The sequence below is a fragment of the Prionailurus bengalensis genome, chromosome C2, assembly GCF_016509475.1.
Source record: "Prionailurus bengalensis isolate Pbe53 chromosome C2, Fcat_Pben_1.1_paternal_pri, whole genome shotgun sequence".
Lineage (NCBI taxonomy): Eukaryota > Metazoa > Chordata > Mammalia > Carnivora > Felidae > Prionailurus > Prionailurus bengalensis.
In genome coordinates, this window is record NC_057350.1 from 150441375 (window position 1) to 150459301 (window position 17927).

Sequence of the window (17927 nt, forward strand, 5' to 3'; positions counted from 1 at the left end):
ACTAATAGATTCCTTCATTTAATTATTTTGTGCTCCTATATCAACAGAAGTCTGGTATAAAGATTTTAAAAACTCAAACTTTTGCGTTTCTTGTGAATGTACTATTTACTTACTTTGTACTCATGTTCCTTGTATTTATTTCTGTTTAGTGTTCGAATAGGGATAAGTCAGGCATTTGTCAGCTCTTTCCTCGATGAATCAGGATGCCCCTGACAAGTTTTTAAAGACTTTAAACTAGATATAGTTGTAGTGTCTTAAAATGATTGGAACTTTAATGAAATGGATTTTGATATAACAATCTACCACTAACAATTTTGAGGCAAGACAAAGAAAAAAAACCAAAAGGCCCAAACATAGCATAGGAAAACACTTAAGTATATACCACAAGAAAAGTGAATCTTAAGACACACAAATGAAAACAGAACTTGATGAGGAAAACTTTTTAGAACTAATTAATGGAAAAACTGGGAATACAGAATTCTTTCAAGATTTCAAGGGTCATCCTAAATGAAAAAGCCAAAACGTTACTTTGAAAATAGTCTATACTTCTTAAAACAAAACAAAACTGCTTACTTTTTCTTTAAGAATGGTTGATTTCTACAAAATCTATTTCCTGTAATGATACTTTGGATTATCGTTTTTTTTTTTGAATACTAGAAGTATTGTTTTGTCATTTAAAGATTTTTAGGCAGGGAGCAGAAATCTGAAAATAGAGGTGTCAAAGATCTGGTCAGGGTACGTCTGGTGGCCCACACTTAATTAGGGATCTTCATCAGACTGTGGCCATCGTGCCCAATAGTGCCCTCTGTTGGATGTCTTTGTCCACTGTCTTCGGGGCCACTTGTATCCACAGACTGATAATTTGTGGTATATTCTAATTGAAAAAGAACTAACATTTACAGACTGTTGGAATTGGACAGTGTCATAATATTGTGACATTATTTTCCTGTTAAAAATCTTTAAAAGAGAGAGGGGGAGAAAAGAGGGATTGCAAGTATTCTTATCACCGTACATTATAAAGCCAAGTTGGTCAAATTAAGAATGCCTCAGAAAATGAGGCATAATTAAAAGTTGAGACAAGGATGTGAATTTGCCAGCCTGGTGATCCTGGCCAGGCTTATTCAGTAAAGAGAAAGTGTAGAGGTTAGTCCAAATTTAGTTTTTGAGATTCATGTTTTTTATGGTCTAGGAAAAAAATGTTTTTTATTTTTATGCCCATTCCTCACCCCCATTAAATGGAGGATATAATTGTTAATGGATTCAGTGTTCTCTTAAATGTGTGCTCAAATACTATCACTCTAAAGTTTATGCACGGCTTATATTCATGTACTTACCACTTTCTTTTTTCTTTTTGGGGATCAATTTGTGTATAGATTCTTCTCGTCCTAAAGCTTCTTCAGATTTTATTAATTTGCTTGATGGTTTACTTCAAAAAGATCCTCAGAAAAGGTATGTATGGATAGTATTTTGATATGAATGGGGAGAAGAATCTTTTTCTCCTTTCACGTACTTCTAAAATAGTACTGTTCTTAATATACACGGAACTTTTTAAATTATCTCTTTAAAAATATGAATTTACATTAAGAGTGTTTTCTATTTGCAGGTTTTAAGTTCTTATTTTAGGGGTGCCTGGGTGGCTTAGTCGGTTGAGTGTCCAACTATTTATTTCGGCTTGGGTCATGATCCTGGGGTTATGGGATTAGCCCTGTGTCAAGCTCTGTGCTGAGCGTGGATCCTGTTTGAATTCCCCCTTTCTCCCTCCCTCCCACCCCCTCCCCGCCCACTTGTGCCCTTGCTCTGTCTGAAAAAAAAAAAATTTAGGGGCCTCTGGGTGTCTCAGTTGGTTAAGCGTCTGACTTCGGCTCAGGTCACGATCTCGCACTTCGTGGGTTCGAGCCCCATGTTGGGCTCTGTGCTGACAGCTCAGAGCCTGGAGCCTGCTTCGGATTCTGTGTCTCCTTCTCTCTCTGCCCCTCCCTTGCTTGTGTTCTCTCTCTCTCTCAAAAATAAATAAACATTAAAAAATTAAAAAAAAAAATTAATTGCAGTTAGTTAACCGGTAATGTTAAGTGTACAGGAGAGTGATTCAACACTTCCGTACGTCACCTGGTGCTCATCACGACAGGTGCCATCCTCAATCCCCATCGCCTAGTTAACCGAGCTCTCCTCTCCTAACCATCAGTGTGTGTTCTGTAGTTAAGAACCTGGTTTGTCTCTCAATCTCTGTTTGCAGGGATTTTTAATCATGAGGAAGGTTTAAAGTCCATTTCTCCTTTAATGTATTAAACAGTTGCCTAATTGGTTGACAGATTTTCTTGTAACTTCTTAAGTCCAAGAAGGGCGTTGTTTTCCATTGCGGATTTCAGGCTAAGTCTGTCTGACCCTGTTGAACTAGGGATGATACTGTCAAGATATAGTTACTCTAATAACTGCTGAGTGGTATTTTAATATGATGTGTTTTTATGATAATCCTGTCACAATGAGAGTGCCGAGTGAGAGGCCAATAGGCACAGCTTGAATTTTCTGGTTGCAGTAATGGCAGCAAATGAGAAGCCACTGTGGCATGGGATTGTAGAAGGCAGGCGAGGAGTCCGGAGCGGGTCTCCCTGGGTTAGCAGACAAGAACAATTGGTTTCTAGCTCAGATTGTCCCTAGGTATCTGGGGCGTAGGGGTGGTTTAGGCAAGTGTTTGGGGTCTCTGCGTAACATGAAGAGTAAATTTATTTTTTTATTTTTATTTAAAATTTTTTTTTCAACGTTTATTTATTTTTTTTTGGGACAGAGAGAGACAGAGCATTAACGGGGAGGGGCAGAGAGAGAGGGAGACACAGAATCGGAAACAGGCTCCAGGCTCCGAGCCATCCGCCCAGAGCCCGACGACGCGGGGCTCAAACTCACGGACTGTGAGATCGTGACCTGGCTGAAGTCGGACGCTTAACCGACTGCGCCACCCAGGCGCTGCACCAGTGGGGGGAAAGGGCAGAGGCTGGGGGTGGCGAGTGGGCAGAGAAGGAGAATCCGAAGCAGGTTCCATGCTCCTTGTGGATCCTGACGTGGAACCAGACGTGGGACCTGATCCCATGACCCTGGGATAGTGACCTGAGCTGATATCAGGAGTCCGATGCCCAACTGACTGCACCACCCGGGCACCCCAGCCGGCGTCAGGTCATTTTAATGTGGGCAAAGTAGCTGGATAACATTTGACTCCTACACAGACGCGTGACTGTGTAAAATCGTGAGGTTGATTTTCTTGTTTATTTCTGAATGAAATTCTAAAAGTGAAGTCCCAAAAATGAAAGTCATGAAACAGGTAGGGTAGGTAGAATAAAGGATGATAGAATTATAGATTGATAATATCTGTTATATTTCCTTAAAAATGTTAAGCTAATGGGGCACCTAGGTGGCTCACGTGGTTGAGCGTCTGACTTGGTCGTGACTTGGGTGCGGGTTGTGACCTCAGGGTTTGAGTTTGAGCCCTGCATCGGGCTTGCTGTTGTCAGTGCAGAAGCCCTCTTTGGATCTTCTGTTCCTCTGTCTTTCTCTCTCTCTCTGTCTCCCTCCTCTGATCACACTCTCACTCGGGGTGGGGGGGGGGGGAGGAACAGTAACTATAATTTAAAAAATGGTAAATAAAATTTTAAGGTAATTATAGGCTCCTTTCATAGACTCTTTTGAAAACCCAAAATGTTTTCATCAGGCTCCATGCAATATGAACCAATACTGAGTTTTTAGACTCTTTCATTCTGTACCATTTAAGGCTTCAGAATTATATTATTTTTTGCGTGTTGCTAAGAGATTAATTGTATACTAAAATGCAAGTAAAGTATGAAAGAATTGCGGAGGTACATTTGAATGGAGAAATTTATAAACTATAAAATCTGATATATGTAATTGGGACATGACTTGGGAACTATGCATGGTAAATCATGTGAAAAGAATTTTAACATTTATGTTTTGTCTAGATTAACTTGGGCAGGCCTATTGCAGCATTCATTTTGGAAGGATGCTTTCGCTAGGAGAGATCATGAATCGAGCACTGAGGATTCCATCGTCAGGTAGTGTATAAGCTTACCTTTGTGTGGGGGGGACGTGGTTATCAGGTGACCATACTGATTACTGTTCTAATACTGCAGCGTCAATGACGTAAATTTGTCTGTTTTCATACTAGGAGAAAATCAAGCATTTGTTCAAGTGTGCTTGAAGAGTTTAGTCATGACCTTACGTGTTCGCGATTTTGCTCATTTTTCCGATCAGTTGTTTCTTCTCCAGTCAGTGATTGAGTATGGTGGTCATTAGTTCTGTTCATCAACTATAACTCACTTCCCACCTTGCAAGCACATGGTGGGATCTCCTCCCCCCCCCCCCCCCCTTGAGTCAGGCATGGTCACGTGACTTGCTTTCGTTAATGAAATGGGAACAGAAGTGATGTGTGTTCGTTCCGCATAGACGCTTGAAGAGCCAGTATGAGATTGGCCACACTGCTTCCTCCTCATGAGGTAATTGGGAAGACAGTGTCCAAATGGAGTTGCTGTCGGGCTGGGTCTTTAGTGACTGTGATGGGCATAGCTTCCTTGCCAGCCTTTAGTGGCTGTGTGCATGAGGGAGACAGGACATTCTAAGCCACAAGGATTTGTGGGTTGCAGGCTACCACAGCATAACCTAGCTCCTGTCTCATTCTGACTAATATACGTCGTTTTTATTGTAAAATCTTCTTAGCCCAGGACACTTAAAAAAGGGATGGTATTAAGAATAAGGTGAGGAGTGGTCAAATCAGGGCCCGATAATTGACCGCCCCGCCCCAGTCAGCTTATTCAGTGGTGAATGGTTGTGTGATTCTTGGTTCTCATCTCGGCAAATTCAGTGTGTTGGATAGAGAAGGTCTCTCTTAGATATTCTATTTAAGGTCTCTCTCAAACTTGGGTTTCTCTGGCCCAGTGAGACTCAACCACGCTCCTACCATTGTGTTTTGCTCTGTGGGGACTCATAGAAAGCGGGGCTCTGGTTGTGGTCCTTCAGTGTCTGCAAGGCACAGAAGACCTCTGACCTTGGTGTGTCCTCTTCCTTGTTAATCTCTATGCCTTTGGTTTCTTTTCTTGCCTTATAGCCCTTGCTAGGACTTTTTCAGTAAGGCACTGAATCAGGAATGATGAAAATGAACCTCTTGGCCTGGTTTCTGCCTTTTGAGATGAAAGCTCTCAGCCTTTCACCATTAAGTACGATGAGTCGGAGGTTCATGTAGCTGCCCTTCTTCAGTTCGAATCTGAATTCGATTTTTGAATTTTGTCAGATGCCTTTTTGTATCGGTTGATAAGATCATGTGGTTTTTCTTCTTTAGACTGTGGTTTTCAAATATTGAGCCAGCCTTGCAGTCCCACAATAAGCCCCACTTAGTCGTGGTGTATTACAGGTTTTGTGTCTTGCTGGGTGTGTTTGGGGCCAAGGGGCAGGAGGACAGCGAGAGAGGAGGAAAAAGAACAGGATGGCAGGGGTTTGCCTCCTGTTCTTTTTTTTTTTTTTTTTCAACATTTATTTTTTGAGACAGAGAGAGACAGAGCATGAACGGGGAAGGGGCAGAGAGAGAGGGAGACACAGAATCAGAAGCAGGCTCCAGGTTCTGAGCCATCAGCCCAGAGCCTGATGCGGGTCTCGAACTCACGGACCGCGAGATCGTGACCTGAGCTGAAGTCGAACGCTCAACCGACTGAGCCACCCAGGCGCCCCAGCCTCCTGTTCTTAAGATCATAACTCTCTGGCTACAGAAGATGCCCCTCTGTGAGTTCGAGCCACTGGCCAGGAGCTGCTGCTGTTCCCAGCTAGCTGCTGCAGGGTTACCTGGTAGCAGGGACAGAATAAAATGGAAAAAGGAAAAAAAAAAAATTAAACCATGGCATTTCCTCTGTCCTGACCTATAAGGGGTCCCCTTTCCTGTTTCTTAGAACAGAAATAGAAGGCTTCTCTTAGAGGCTCTTTTGTCTGTACTCAGTGCCTTGGAGTCGAGGCCAGGCAATACTGGAAGGGGAAAAATAAGAGGGAAGTTCACTGCCAGGTTACTGGTACTTATAAACTTAGGGACTCTGGTTTACTTGCCCGATCTGCCACTTATTTCTCACTGGTAAGATTTATAGACAGTACAAAACCTTGCGTATAGTAAGCGCTCACTTTAGCTACTCAGTGACCATGCTTCTCTAACTCCATGGCTTTGCCAGATGGTACGTGTAATTTCATGAACTTTTCCAACCTCTTATTCTACACAGAATACTATAGAAAGCTCAAAAATAAGTTTGATTGTGGGGCACCTGGGTGGCGCAGTCGGTTAAGCGTCCGACTTCAGCCAGGTCACGATCTCGCGGTCCGTGGGTTCGAGCCCCGCGTCGGGCTCTGGGCTGACGGCTCGGAGCCTGGAGCCTTTTTCGGATTCTGTGTCTCCCTCTCTCTCTGCCCCTCCCCCGTTCATGCTCTGTCTCTCTCTGTCCCAAAAATAAATAAAAAACGTTGAAAAAAAAATTAAAAAAAAAAAAAAAAGTTTGATTGTGTTGGCTTTCTCCTGTTGAGCAGTGGAAAAATGATGGAGCATTCTGGGACCCAGGATTCCAAGGAGGTTTTGAAGCCAAGTGGACAAGCCAAGGGGGACAAGAGTGGTCAGCGACTGAGTCACTCTTTCAGACTAGGTGAGCTTTCCCTGGAGCACGTTCTTGCCACTGAGGATGCCGTTTCTGAGAAATTCTGGTTTTTGCTACCATTCTCTTTAAATTTCTGCTTGCATCATGCCCTGCTCGTGGTGTTTTTGGTTCTTTACACGTTATGTTTTTTCTGTCCTGCCACAGAAAATCCAGCTGAGTTGCGGCCTAAAAGTACTGTTGGGGGTCAACCGAATGAGTCCATGTTTCTTTTGAGGTATGTAAGATGACAGCAGTAAGGAATCCCTGCATGATGGCAGTCAGGTCTTCTTAAAGCATCTGTTGTCCTGCCGGCCAACCGTGTTCCCCAGAGATAAAGCGTAGGGATGTGAATGCCGAATTCCGTATCAGTCTGCTTTTGAAGTTCGTGTTAAGTGCTGGCCAATGGAATGTTGATGTGGCTGTGCATTTTTAAACGTTTTTAACCAAACCAGGGGTGCCTGGGTGGCTCAATTGGTTAAGCATCTGACTTAGGCTCAGGTCATGATCTCAGAGTTCGTGGGTTCGAGCCTCGCGTCGGGCTCTGTGCTGACAGCTCAGGGCCTGGAGCCTGCTTGGGATTCTGTGTCTCCCTCTCTCTCTGTTCCTCTGCCGGCTCGTGCTTTGTCTGTCTCTCAAAAATAATAAACGTTAAAAAAAAATTTAAAAAAGGTTTTAACCAAACCACCTGTCTTTCCTATTTATAAGGGTTAAAACCTCCTCATTTTTACTTGCCCTTCAAATAGAATTAAATGTGAAATTTCAGCAGTCAAGCTTCTTTATTGAATACTTTGAGGAAAGAACGGGTTGTGTTTTTGTTAAATTTTTTTATATAAAAAATTTTTAGAAAAATGTTTATTTTCGAGAGACAGAAGAGGGGGAGCAGAGGATCTGAAGCAGTTCTGTGCTGACAGCAGAGAGCCCGATGTGGGGCTCAAACTCACAAACCATGAGATCGTGACCTAAGCCGAAGTTGGATGCTTAATCGATTGAGCCACCCAGGCATGCCATGTTAAATGTTGTTTTATGTGGAGACTTAAATAACGTTTTTTAATACTGTAATCATTGAAGTAATTTTAAAGAGAACAGAATGGCATTTTAATATAATTAAGAGCAATGTATTTAAAATTTTAACATGTAAACGTCAAGTGTTGTATTTATAGCTTTGGTCCTATACGTAAATAGTTTTATTTAATGACAAAGGGGTTATAACAATGAACTAAAACTTCCTGACTTGTTTTACCCTATGGAAATATAAAGTATATTGAATTTATCTATATACATTCTAGGCATTAATTCAGTTTTTTAAAAAACTTTGTACAATCTTTGGCATATTTTGTGAGTTAAACTACTTGTTTAACGAATGACTAAAAACAGATGAGTGAAAGACATAAGTGTAAAAAAATATAAACAAATATAAACATAAAAAAAATATACCCTAATGATCTCAGTGGAAAAATTTCTTAATATGTGAAAAACTCCAAATCAGAGACCCAGGAGGAATGGAGTTACCCACAGAGTATGACCAGCATTCTTTAATTTCGTAATGTTTGTTTATTTTTGAGAGAAAGAGGGACACACGCAGAGTGTGAGCAGGAGAGGGGCAGAGAGAGGGAGACACAGAATCTGAAGCAGGCTCCAGGCCCTGAGCCATCAGCACAGATCCGGATGCGGGGCTTGAACTTACGAACTGTGAGATCATGACCTGAACTGAAGTCAGATTCTTAACCGACTGAGCCACCCAGGTGCCCCTGACCAGCATTTTTAAGTATAGGAGGAATCATTAAACATAGATACAGATTATAACTTGTTCCTTATCTTAAATAGATACCAAGATGATTTTCCATATCAAACATTTTCTGAAATAGAATTTTAAGTATTTTCCATCCTTTGTAGACTGTCTGATCTATATTACTATGTTAATCCTGCTGATATGAGCAGACATTTAAAAAATAAAATCAAGAGTGTCTGAGTAGCTTAGTCAGTTGGGCATCCGACTCTTCATCTCAGCTCCGGTCTTGATCTTGGGGTCGTGAGTTCAGGCCCTGCATTGGGCTCTGTGCTGGGCATGGGGCCTACTTAAAAAAAATTAATGTTTTAAGGTTTCTGGTTAAAATAGAAAATACTGTATATAGCATAGGTGCTATAAATAAATAATAAATTAGCCAGGAAACTAGAAATATTTGCAAAAAAGGTGTTGTATAAACAGAAATTAGAGTTTAAATTTATGAGATCACCCAGAATCTTGACATTCTACCATTTTATCGTGAGATGTGTTTTTTCCCAGATAATAGTAAACAGGATAGAGTTTCTGCACTCTGAATAATGTTGACCGGTATGTATTTTCCAGTTCTCGCCCGACTCCGAGAACTAGCAGTGCGGTCGGACTAAGTCCTGGTGAGGATAGGACTCAACATTCACCACAGAAGGCTTCTCCTTTGACCAAGGTGAGCAGGGATGGAATCTTTCTTTCCTTTTCCTTTCTTGCTTTTCTTTCCTTCTTTCTTAGCATAAGGTATGGAGACTCAGAAGAATGGTTCCAAGTTGATGTCCAAACTATGATCGTAATGACAAAATTTGCAATTAAGTCACCTTCTTTATCACTCTCTTTTTCTGGTAAGTACTCCTACGAGAGCATTGTTTCATAGTTATTTTTTTTGGTAACAGCCTCAGTAACATCTGATCGACATCCCATTTAATTCACCACTTAGAGTGTATGGGTCGGGGGCTTTGTGCACATTCCCAGGCACGTAGCCACCACCACAGTCATTCTGAGAACACTCGCCTCCCACAGGGAAATGCCATCCCTATTCACAGTCACTCCCGTCCCCTCCATTTCCCTTCCCTCTCACCCTAGGCAGCCGCTAATCTTGCTCTCTTGATAAATTTGTCTCTTCTGGACGTTGCAAATGAATGAAATAACACAATAGGTCCTTTTTTGTGACTGGCTTTTTTCACATAACGCAGTATATCAGTACTGTGTTCCTTTTTATTGCCAAATAATTGGTTGTATGTACCACACTTTTCCATTCATCAGTTGGTGGACATTTGGGTTGTGTTTCCACCTCTTGGCTGTCGTGAACAATGCTGCTGTGAATGTTTGCGTACAGCTTTTTGAGCGGGCCTGCGTTGAATTTCGCCTTATCCCTGCAGGAGTGTAATTGTGGCATCGTGTGCGAACTCTGTTAAACCTTCCAGAGAACTGCCAGACTGGTTTTCAAGGCAGCTGGGCCCTTTTACAGTCTCACTGGTGGCGTGTGAGGCTTCCGGTTTTTACCCATCTCTAACGAAACTAGTTACTGTCTTTTTTCCTAATTGTGGTAAAATACATGTTGCACAGAACTTACCATTTAACTGATTTTTAGTTGTACAGTTCTGTGATGTTAAGTACATTCCCATTTTTGTGCCACCGTCCTCACTCTCCGTCTCCAGAACTGCTTCATCACCCCACATTGAGACGCTGTGCCCACTGAACAATGGCTCCCCACCTCCTTTCCTCCCAGCCGGGGCAGCTGCTGTTCTACTTCCTGCCTCTGTGCCCGGTAATCTCCTGTAAGTGGAACCGTACAAAATCAGCCCTTTTGTGTCTGGCCTGTTGCACTTAGCATGATGTGTTCAAGGTCTACCGTGTGTCAGAATTCCGTTCCCTTCTCAGGCTGAATAATACTTCGTTGTGTGTAGGTACCGCATTGTGTTTATCCACGCACCCATCTTTGGCCACTCGGGTTGCTTCAGCCTCTGGGCCATTGTGGATAATGCTGCATTATAGCCAGACGAGGAGGTGTGAAATTATACCTAGGTTCGATTTGCATTTCTGATGGCTGATTTTATTGAGCATCTTTTCATGTGCTTATGGGCCATTTGTATATCTCCTTTGAAAGAATGTCTTTTTTTTTTTTACATTTTACTTATTTTTGAGAAACAGAGTGAGACAAAGCGTGAGCGGGGGAGGGGCAGAGAGAGAAGGAGACACAGAATCTGAAGCAGGCTCCACGCTCTGAGCAAGCAGTCGGCACAGAGCCTGACGCGGGGCTCGAACCCACAAACTGTGAGATCATGACCTGAGCCGAAGTCGGACGCTCAACCGACTGAGCCACCCAGGTGCCCCTGAAAGAATGTCTTTTCAAATCTTTGCTCATTTATTGAGTTGTAAGGAATTCTTTATGTATTCTAGGTATGTGATTTATAAATCTTCCACCCTGTGGATTGTGCTTTTCAATGGTGTCCTTTGAAGCGCGGAAGTGTTTATTTTTATTTATTTATTTTTTGAGAGAGAGAGGGAGAGCAAGAGCACGTACACGTGGGGGAGAGGGGCAGAGGGAGAGAGAGAACTCCAAGCAGGCTCCATAACTCAGCCATGGAGGCTGTGGCATGACTTTGGCATCATTACCTGACCTGAAATAAGGGTCGGCTGCTCAACTGACTAAGCCATCCTGGCACCCGAAGCACAGAAGTTCTTAATTTTGATGTAGTTCAAATTATTTTTTGTGTGTGTGTGTTGTTGCTTAGGCTTCTGGTGTCATAATTTAGAAGCCATTGCCTACTCCAAGGTCACAAAAGTTTATGTCTACGCTTAGCTCTTTAGGTCTTAAATCCATTTGAGTTAATTTTTGTACACGGCATGAGGTAGAGGGTTCAGCTTCATTGTTTTGCGTGTGGATTTCCATTTGTCTCAGCACCATTTGTTGAAAAGACTGTTCTTTCCCAGTTCATTGTCCTGGCGTTCTTGTTGACTATCAATTGGCGGTAAAGGTGAGGTTTATTTCTGGACTCTCTGTTCTGTGGATCTCTGCATCGTTCTTCATGCTGGTCGCATAGTAACTAACTGGCTACTCTTGATCACTGTAGCTTTTTAGTAAGTTTTGAAGTTAGGAGGTACGATTCTTCCAATTTTGTCCTTTTTCAAGGTTGTTTTGGCTACTCTGGGTCCCTTGCATTTCCATGTGAATTTTAGGATCCGTTTGTATGTTAGTTATATGTGAGGGAAAATTGTGTAACAGTACAAATGCATTTTATTTTATTTTATTTATTTTTAGAGCGAGAGTGTGAGTAGGGAAGTGGTGGAGGGAAGAGGGAGAGAATCCTAAGCAGACCCCATGCTCAGTGCTGAGTCCAGCCCAGAGCTTGATCCCACGACCTGGGATCATGACCTGAGCTGTTACCAAGAGTTGGATGCTTAACCAACTGAACCACCCGGGTGCCCCCCAAAATGCATTTTGAAATGTAACAGATGTTGAGTCTCTTCTGGCCATGGTTATTGTAGAGGAGTGCACTTAATCGTTTTATTGAGAATAGTCAAGCAGTAATTGTATAAGTAATATATGAGAGTTTATCTTGTATAATTTTTTAAGTGATTTTTTTTATTCAATTACAAAATCTTTATAATTATAGAAAACTTGGAAAATGTACAAGAGGACAAAGGAAAACTACTTGTAACTTTATTATCCAGGGTAACCATTGGTTATATTTTGATATCTCTATTTCTGAGTCTATACATACATGTTCATTTTCAAACAAGGGAACATAATTTTATGATTGCAGTGTTTGATCACTTACTTTATTCCTGAGAATTATATTTTATTTTGCTGTTGTGAGTGGGTATTTCATTTTTAGACTCTGTTAACTGTGCTTATGTTTCATTTATATATAGGAAACTAATTTTTATATATACATTTCTAATTGGTCTACCTTACTAATTCTTATATTAATATGTTTTTAGTTCATTCATGTTGACATTTCTTTGAAGTCTTTCTGTCTCAAATGTCCATGCTTTTAAACATTAAATTCTTTGTTTTACCAAGTTCCTCCTTATTCTTCATGTGTTTTTTGATAAGTCTGTTTTCTAAGTTGCAAAGCGGTGGTCTTGTTTCCAAGAACCTAGTTAGTTAATTATTCCTTTAGTCATGCTCTTGCCTCAGTTTTGGAGAATTTCCTCATTTTTCACTTCACTGATTTGTTTTTTTCTGTTCTGTTTGTTGGTCAGTGTTTCAGTGGAAGTCCCCCCCCCCCCCCCCCCCCCCCCGGCCCGTGCAAAGAGGTGTTTTTATTAAAGCACGGGGATAGGCGCCATGGGCAGGAAGAGCTGCCTCAGTGGAAGTTGTTAAAGCATAAATCCACTTTTGTTTTTTTTTTTTGGTCTGATGTGAAGTCCTCAGGTGGCATCACACTAGGAATGAGAGTTATGTTTAAGTAGAACACAAAGAAAAATCTCAAATATGGTCACTCATTTTCATTATGTGTTAACTCTACTTTAGCTTTTATTATTATTTGAAACAATTTTTTTTTTTTAACGTTTATATTTGAGAGAGAGAGTGTGAGCATGGGAGGGGCCCCGAGAGACACAGAATCCGAAGCAGGCTCCACGTTCCAAGCTGTCAGCACAGAGCCCGATGCAGGACTCAAACTCAGGAACCGTGAGGTCATGATCTGAGCCGGACGCTCAACTGACTGAGCCACCCAGGCGCCCCTGTCCACGTTAGCTTTTATAAAGATAGAGGTGTTTAATGCTTAGGTAGAGGGTTAGTATTTGATCTTGAAATTCCTTTACGCTGTAATTTTAGCTTCATACTGAATATTTTGTAAAGCAGAATAAATTGGTGAGTGTCGAGTGGATGAATGATAAAAACCATCCTGGTAATTGAAAAACAAGTTTGCCTCATTGTAGCTGAAACATCAAACTATAGAAGATCTGTTTTCTGGTTCTAACTAACCAGCCTTTGTGGTAAATGTGAACAAATTGGTTACTTTGACCTTTGTTTTTTCCTTCTGTAAACCATGAGAATGATGATGCATAGAACTGAGGATTTTTGTGAAGATCAAAGAAGACGGTCTCTGGAAGTGTTTTGAATAGCACCCTGAGGTCCATAGATACAGGTGACCCTTCCAGTGGTGTCTTACTCAGGGTCTTATTAGCCCAGTTCTTAAGAGCTCTGCAGTAAGTCACAGAAACAAAGCCTCATTTTTGTTCTTATTTCAGATTGCAAGTGAACACCTGAGTCAGCAGGACCTGGAATCCCAGATGAGAGAGCTTATCTACACAGACTCTGATCTTGTCATCACCCCAATTATCGACAACCCAAAGGTGGGGAAAGATGCCCTAACAGCTGAGGGCTGAGCTTTATTTAGACTTTATTTAGAGGGCTGAAATCCTGGTGATATCTTCATTCCAGATACTATTGGCTTTCTTTTCTTTGCTGTTCCTCATGTCTCCTTTTATTTCATGTGTGCCACACGTCGACACTTCTGACGCCCACCCTGTGTGTGACCCTCTCCTCTTCCTGTGTTACTTGACCCTTCACTGAGTGCTGAATTTCTGCCTCCCCTCAGTCCATGGGCTTCTAGACCTCAGACCTTAGTCCTCATTTTTTTGTTTCTCTATACATTCTCGAATGAATTTCTCCAACCACTCTAGTCTTGGTTGTGTCAGGAAGGCAGATGTGAGTGAGCACTGCTCCCCCTGCTGGGGTGGGTGGGCAGGTCACAAAGAGACTAGCGGGTGCTCAGGGCTGCAGGCCAGATGGCGGGGAGACACTGGGGGCTTGGGGAGTCATGGTTCACGGTGCACTTCATACCCGGCGTGATTTTTGTTGCTTCACGTCTCTTGGTATATACCTCTGTATCGCCAGGGGATGATGAGTATTCTTAAGAAAAAAAATCAACTTCTCAGTCCCTCTGTATTACCTATTCTATATTTTAATTTTCTTTTTAAAACGCCTTTTTCTGTTTTGATTTATGACCATTTCCCCCCATTTCTTTGGGGAACATTACTGTAGAACAAATGGGTTCTGGGGTGCTTGGGTGGCTCAATTGGTAAATGGCCAACTTCAGCTCAGGTCATGCATGATCTTATGGTTCGTGAGTTCGAGCCCTGTGTCGGGCTCTGTGCTGACAGCTGGGAGTCTGGAACCTGCTTTGGATTCTGTGTTTCCCTCACTCTCTCTCCCTCCCCCACTCGCATTCTCTCTCTCTCTCTCTCTCTCTCTCAAAAATAAATTAAGAAAGAACAAATGGGTAATTGGATGCATATTTATCTACGAGGTAGACAACATTTAATACAGATTACCCAGCTATTTTTCATAATGGAGCTAATTCTTTTTATGAGTTCAGCTATCTGACAGAGTAACTGTATATCATGCCAGATTTAATGTGAAATGGGTCATTTTCCCAGTGGACCTTCTAAGAACAGTTTGTAATGTGTTTTGACAAGGTTCTGTTTCTTTATTTCTTTTTCTAACCATACTTACTTGTTTTGGGGCAGCCTTAGTCAAAATTTTTTTTTAAACTTCTAATTTTAGATATACAGAAAAGGATCAAAAATAGAGTTCTCGTGTACTTTTTACCCAACTTTCTCTGATGTTAGCATCTCATGGGACCATAGTATGGTTAGCAAAGCTGGGAACTAACATTGGTACGGTGTTAACTAAATTACCGAATTTATTCGAATTTTACCACTCGTACCCCTGATGTCCTTTTTCTCTTCTAGGCTCTCTTGTTCCACTTTGCTGTTCGGCCTTTTTCTGTTACCTTCTGTCTTTGTCTTTCATGGCCTTGTAATTTCTTAGTTTTTCCTTGGCCTTCGTGGCTTTCATATTTGAAGAGTACTTACCAGGTATTTTGTAGGCTGTCCCTCAACCTGGGTTTTTCCAAGTGTTTCTCATGATTAACATGGAGGAGGTTATGCATTTTTGGCAAGAAAACCACCAGCAAAGCTTTTTAAAATGCTCTATAAAGAGGTTTTGGAGATGTTAGATATAGAAATGACGGTTGAATTTTTAAATTAAAACTGTCGAGGTGAAAGTACCCTGGCTGTTCCAAACTCATGGATCTAACTACTCATTTTTCCAGTTTCTTAAAAAAAAATTGTGTACTTTCCTATTCATGCTGATTACATCTTCCTGGAATAGTGTGTTCTCGAATTCAACCATGAACTTCATATTCTTTAAAACCTGAGCCCTCCTTCTGGTTCTTCCATAAGCCTTGTCAGCCTAAGTGCTTGCTGCATTCTCTAATGTGTTAGAAAAATTCCTGTGAAATGTTCTGTCTCTAATTACGTCCTGCCCGTTTTGCATTGTTGAATTTTTTTTTTTTTTTTTTTTTTTTTTGTATTTAACATGTTTATCTTCTCAGAGTATCCACTCTCTGACTGTAGGATCGTGTCTTATATATTTGTATCCCCCTTAGCACTTAGCATAGTGCCTCACCCTTACAGGGACCCAGTAAATATTTGTTGAATGACTAAATTTCTTTCTTTTTTTTTTTTTTTTTTTTAAGTTTATTTATTTTGAGAGAGACCAAGACAGCATGAGCAGGGAGGGGCAGAGAGAGAGGGGGGAGAGAGAGACCTCCAAGCAGGCTGCACACTGTCAGCGCAGAGCTCCACGTGGGGCTTGAACTCAGGAAACCGTGAGATCATGACCTGAGCCAAAACCGAGAGTTGGATGCTTAGCTGACTGAGCCACCCACCCAGGTGCCCCTGAATGACTAAATTTCTACCTAGAGGTTGATGAGCTTAAGAGTAAGCCAAGATAAAGTGCTTCTTTTTCCACAGAACTTTGTTTATTTAAATTTTTTTTTCAACGTTTATTTATTTTTGGGACGGAGAGAGACAGAGCATGAACGGGGGAGGGGCAGAGAGAGAGGGAGACACAGAATTGGAAACAGGCTCCAGGCTCCGAGCCATCAGCCCAGAGCCCGACGCGGGGCTCGAACCCACGGACCGCGAGATCGCCACCCGGCTGAAGTCGGACGCTTAACCGACTGTGCCACCCAGGCGCCCCAAAACTTTGTTTATTTAAAGTAAACTCTGCCCTCGTTGTGGGGCTGGAACTCCTGATCTCAAGATCAAAAGTCTCATGGTCTACTGACTGAGTCAGTCAGGTGCCTCAAAATGATCTTGTTTTTATAAAGAAGTGCTTATGGTGTTTTGTGTGTTGGTGTTTGCATATTTTTTTTTTAATTTTTTTTTTTAATGTTTATTTTGGGGACAGAGAGAGACAGAACATGAATGGGGGAGGGGCAGAGAGAGAGGGAGACACACAATCTGAAACTGGCTCCAGGCTCTGAGCCGTCAGCCCAGAACCTGATGTGGGGCTCGAACTCACGGACCTCGAGATCGTGACCTGAGCTGAAGTCGGACGCTTAACCGACTGAGCCACCCAGACGCCCCAGTGTTTCCATATTTTAATTAGAAAGGGCACTGTTGAATTCTTTTTCTTTTTGGTGACAGGTTTTGTAGTGTTCTTTTCTGTCTTCCTTGATTTATAACCTGATAATTGGAGTTATGTCAGGAGACCCATATGTCTCAAAAGGCATCTTTAAAAGGTTTTTTTTCTTTTTTCCAACCACAGATAATGAAACAACCACCAATTAAATTTGATCCAAAGATACTGCATCTACCAGCATATTCAGGTAGGATTACAAGGCGCTTGTCAAACACATAGACTCTTGGCAGACAGATATAAATAAGACCTCTAACAGCAAATGGAGTTTTTTTTTAAGTTTATTTAGAGACTGAGACAGAGCATGTGAACAGGGGAGGGGCAGAGAGAGAGACAGGAGAGAGAGAGAATCCCAAGCAGGCTCCGTACCATCATCGAGAAGCCCAATGTGGGGCTTGAATGCACAAACCGTGAGATCATGACCTGAGCTGAAACCCAAGAGTCAGAGCCACTCAGCGCGCACCCCCCCCCCCGCTTTTTTTAAAGCAAATGGAAGATGTTATTTATTTATGAATAGCTACATTCCTGTTTTCTTGCCAACTGGCTATATTCTTGGGGTAGTGCTGTGTGCATTGCAAACAACCTGTAATCCATTTGTGCCATCCTTTGACCGTGCCCAGCTGAGTCTGGCTGCCCTGCACCCCTGTGGAAGTGAACGTTCCTATAAAGCTGTGCGGGCCCGTCTCTTGCCCTTCCCTCTTGTAGAGCCCATTGGATTTCCAACATTTATGGTATTCTTGTGGGTACAGAGGGTCGGAGACCACAACAAAGAATTGAGACTCTACTCTAGGGGGTTGACAATGGGGTCAGATGGTTTACTTTTGTGGGGAGGGTGTGGGAATGAAGATACTCAAAGAAGATGGGTTCGGTTTCCTTTCACCTAATGGGAAGTCTTATGTGGGATGAGCATCAGAAATTCGTTTACACCTTAAACTTTGATGTATTTTGTATGATAAAATCTATTTTAAGCTGGTAAACTAGATCTAGAAAAACATTCTTCATCATTGCTGGAGTATAATCCAGGATTTCATATCAAATCAAAGTAAATTCAAAA

General features: G+C 41.9%; 1 protein-coding gene across 2 annotated transcripts in view; it reads left to right on the forward strand.

The window, feature by feature from the left end:
- ULK4 (unc-51 like kinase 4) overlaps positions 1–17927 on the forward strand; it is a 592138-nt gene that overhangs the window by 18851 nt on the left and 555360 nt on the right. For both annotated transcript variants that reach the window (XM_043595665.1, XM_043595666.1), the window contains exons 8-14: positions 1374–1449; positions 3963–4055; positions 6556–6668; positions 6825–6894; positions 9007–9103; positions 13633–13737; positions 17003–17063. In XM_043595665.1, the coding sequence (XP_043451600.1) occupies positions 1374–1449; positions 3963–4055; positions 6556–6668; positions 6825–6894; positions 9007–9103; positions 13633–13737; positions 17003–17063 (615 nt within the window). The remainder of the gene's footprint in view (positions 1–1373; positions 1450–3962; positions 4056–6555; positions 6669–6824; positions 6895–9006; positions 9104–13632; positions 13738–17002; positions 17064–17927) is intronic.